The 3,922-nt window shown below is 33.0% G+C and overlaps 1 protein-coding gene across 1 annotated transcript; it reads left to right on the top strand.

The window, feature by feature from the left end:
- Positions 1 to 38: 38 nt before the first annotated feature.
- On the top strand, positions 39 to 3,484 carry LOC133338417 (pikachurin-like). Its single transcript, XM_061546593.1, has 4 exons — positions 39 to 331; positions 396 to 497; positions 570 to 673; positions 3,266 to 3,484. Exons 1-4 carry the CDS (start codon positions 189 to 191, stop codon positions 3,418 to 3,420), a joined length of 504 nt encoding a protein of 167 aa, XP_061402577.1. The 5' UTR covers positions 39 to 188; the 3' UTR covers positions 3,421 to 3,484.
- The last annotated feature ends 438 nt before the right edge of the window (positions 3,485 to 3,922 follow it).

Below are 3,922 nucleotides of genomic sequence, written 5' to 3'. Positions count from 1 at the left end.
AATTTGAAGAAATTAAAAAGAAACTCCCCTCATCGGGTGATCCCACACAAACCCACACCGATTGGAGTCTGCTAAGTAAATTCGATTTACCCTCGAATGAAAATCGCCCACCCATTGGAGTGAGGAAAAATTTCGGTGCCTGTTTTGTCGGTCATGAATCCTATTTCCATTACAATGATCCGGATACAATGAATCAAATTATTAGCAATAATATCGATTTGAATTTGAGAATAAAAACGAGGTCTGAACATGGTGTCATTTTGTGGACAGCCTGTGTGGGTACCATGGATCAGGATTCGGATGATTATCTGTCGCTGGGTATAGAGGATGGGTAAGTTGAGAGGGGAAGGGAGGGAAATTTTGTTCAGAATGGAAATTAAATTTTCCTTTGGCAGGTATCTGCACTTCCGCTACAATCTGGGTTCTGGTGAGGTGGATATTCGTTTTAATGCCACCAAAATTAGCGATGGTCTGTGGCATCGTGTCAGGGCCATAAGGTAAGGATTTAATGGGATTATGTGATGTTGGAGAATTGTTTCATTTCATATTTGTTTTTTTTTCTTTTCCAGAAATAACCAAGAAGGCTATCTGGAGGTTGATGGTCGCAAGAGCATAACCCTTAGATCGCCGGGTACACTACGTCAATTAAACACGGATACCGGTTTATATGTTGGTAAGTTAATTTCAATAACGGTAATCTAGAGGATACCTACATTAGACCCAAGTGAAGATCTTCTAGTGACGAAGACCGAGATGGAAGTTCATAGAATGACTAAATTTTCTATGAACAGAACTCTATAAGAGCTTTGAAAGCTCTTCTAAACATTAATGTGCTTCAAAAGCCTCTCAGAAGATAGACGAATAGCTTTGTCAGTTCCTCCTTAGGCCAAAAAAACTTTAACGTCTCTTCTATAAACAAAAAAACAGAACGTTAAAATCTATTCTTTAAATAGAAAAGCGTCAACGGCTCTTCTAAAGATAAACCACTTGTGAAAGCTGTTCTACAGAAATAAAAGCTATGATAGCTCTTCGATGAATAGAAGAACTTTAAAAGTCGTTCAGAAGATAGGCGAGCTATAAAATAACAGAACTTTGGAACCTCTTTATTAAATACAAACGCCTTGGTGCCTCTTCTACAGATGAACATTTGTGAAAGCTGCTCTACGAAAACAAAAGCTTTAATAGGTTTTCGATTAATAGAAGAGAGAATTTAAACCCACAGGTTTAAAGCTTTAACGATTTTTCTATAAAACAAGAAAACTTTGAAATCTATTTTCTAAATAGAAAAGCCCTGACGGCTCCTCTATCGACAAAACACTTGAGAAATCTGCTCTACAGAAATAAAAGCTTTCATAGATTTTCGATGAAAAGAAAAGCTTTAAAGGTTTTTCATAAGATATACGAGATTAAACACTCTACGAAAGAAAGAGTGTTTAAGGAGCATTAGATGAGCATTAGCAGTTCCTCCATAGGATAAAAAGATTTAATGGCTCTTCTATAAAACAAAGGATACTTGACAGCTTTCTAATTATACACAAGCTTTACAAATCTTCTAAATTTAAACGAGCTTTAATAGTTCTTCTAATTACAGAAGAGCTTTGACAACACATCTCTAAATATACAAGCTTTGTCATCATTATTGTACATTTAATTGATAGAAAAGCTTGATAGAAAAGCATTAACAGCTTTCTAAAGATGGAGAAAAATTTAAAAATTCTTTAAAATTTAAAATAGCTTTTACAGCATTTCTAACTATAGAAGAGATTTGACAGTTCTCGCCATATCTCTTACCGATCTTTTGTAGCTAGAAAAGCTAAAGCTCATAGAAGAGTCTTTATAGATCCTCCACAAATTAAAAGGCCTTTCCTTAAAAGAATAGCTCTAAAATCTTTTCTATTTAAGGTACGTAGAAAAGCTTTGACAGCACTTATATAGATTGAAGAGCTTTGGCAGTTATTCTATACATGGAAAAGTTTGACATCTATCCTATAGACGGAATACTTTTGACCTTTTTGTATATACAAACGGCTTCAAAAAAAAATTGTAAAAGATCTGCTGTAAATTGAAAAGCTTTTACTGGTGTCTATATATAGATTGAAACTGGTTAGCAGTTCTTACAAATGGAGCTTTCATAACTACTCTTCTTTAGAGGAAAATTTAAAAAAAAAAACTAAATATAAAAGAGCTTGTTCTAAATTTTGCCAGCTCTTTTGTAGATAGAGCAGCATTGAAAGCTCATAAAAGAACTTTGGCAGCTTTACAAATTAAAGGTATTCTCTTAAAAGAATAGCCCTAAAATCACTTTTATGTCCACAGTTTTACTGTACGTAGAAAAGCTTTGACAGGTCTTCTATAGATTGAAGTATTTGGCAGTTATTTTATACATTAGAAAGCTTGACGGAATAACATTGGCATTGAAAGCCCATACAAGAGCTTTGACAGCTCTACAAATTAAAGATATTCTCTTAAAAGAATAGCCCTTAAATCACTTTTATTTCCACAGTTTTACTGTACGTAGAAAAGCTTTGACAGGTCTTCTATAGATTGATGTACTTGGCAGTTTTTTTTTATACATTAAAAAGCTTGACGGAATAACATTGGCAATGTTTCTCTTAAAAGATGAAAAGCTGTTATATTTCCACAGTTTTACATTACGTAGAAAAGCTTTGGCCTTCTATAGATTGAATAACTAATTTTAAACATTAAAAAGCTTGAGGGAATAACTTTTGCAATTTTGTTATATATTAATGGGTTCTGAAAGCTCCACAGGAAAACTTTAAAAGATCTTCTGTATATTGAAGAGTTTTTACAGGTCTCTATATATAGATTGAAAAGTGTTTGCAGCTCTTATAAAGATGGGCTTTTACAGACAGATTCCTATAAATAGAGGAGAGTTTTTAGTTATTTTAAAGGTAGAAGAGCTTTAATTGTAAGAAGAACTTTGACCAAACCTCTATTCATATAGAGCTGATATAAATCAGCTATTCTATAGATAGAAGAGCTAAGGTCGTATTCAGCTTTTCTATAAATAGAAGATCTTATTCAGCCCTTCGAAGGACAGAAAAACATTTTTAAAACTCTTATTGATATAAGAACCTTGTAATATCATCAAGAAGAGCTTTTTCATATATTTTATGAGAAAAATATAATTTAAACTATTCTATAGCTACAAGAACTTTTTTTAGTTTTTCTTTAACACAACTTCCAACTCTCTTCCCATGCTTCTCTCTCATACATCTACATTTCTCTCTCTCCTTTTTTACAGGTGGCCTCCCCGACTCGGTATATTTCCCACGACGAAGATATACGAACGGCATCGTTGGCTGTATATCGGAAATTGTTATATCCGGTGAATTTAAAATGAATTTCGATCCGAATACATTGGGGACAGCTCACAATGTTGAGACGGGCATACTTTGAAACGTTAATGCGTTGATGTTTCGCATAACTTAAGAATAGTTGAAATTATCATTTATTTTTTAAGGGATTTTACTTTGCCTATATAACAACAATTAAAAAAAACAACAACAACAAAAAACCAACCACAACAACAACAGAGTACATAGAAACTAGAACAAGAGAAAAAGAGACATATTTTCACAACAAGAAGAACAAATACACAAGACACACACACACAATATTACATAAATATCCTTATTAAATAAAGAAAAGTGCATACACCCTTCCTCACCTCGAATTTTTAAGCAGCCTACCAAACAACCACGCCATAGCTACACACACACACACAAACTGAGACACTATAAACACACTCACACACATAGGAAAACAAAAGGAAGAAAGTAATCAATATGTTTGTATAAAGACGCTTTTAAATAATGAATTAAACTATATATATATTATTGAAATAACAAAAAACAACAACAAAAACAAAACAAAAGAGAGAAAAACAAATTTTATAAAC

This window comes from Musca vetustissima, unplaced genomic scaffold, assembly GCF_032173495.1.
Source record: "Musca vetustissima isolate MV318-11 ecotype Yass unplaced genomic scaffold, APGP_CSIRO_Mvet_v1 utg40587, whole genome shotgun sequence".
Taxonomy (NCBI): Eukaryota; Metazoa; Arthropoda; class Insecta; order Diptera; family Muscidae; genus Musca; species Musca vetustissima.
This window is presented reverse-complemented; position numbering and strand designations above follow the sequence as displayed.

Bases quoted from the DNA above. Each gene is read 5' to 3' on its own strand.
- LOC133338417 (XM_061546593.1), top strand. From the start codon at position 189: ATGAATCAAATTATTAGCAATAATATCGATTTGAATTTGAGAATAAAA. The intron at 498-569 runs GTAAGGATTTAA...TTTCTTTTCCAG, and splicing joins CATCGTGTCAGGGCCATAAG to AAATAACCAAGAAGGCTATC. The intron at 674-3,265 runs GTAAGTTAATTT...CCTTTTTTACAG, and splicing joins GGATACCGGTTTATATGTTG to GTGGCCTCCCCGACTCGGTA.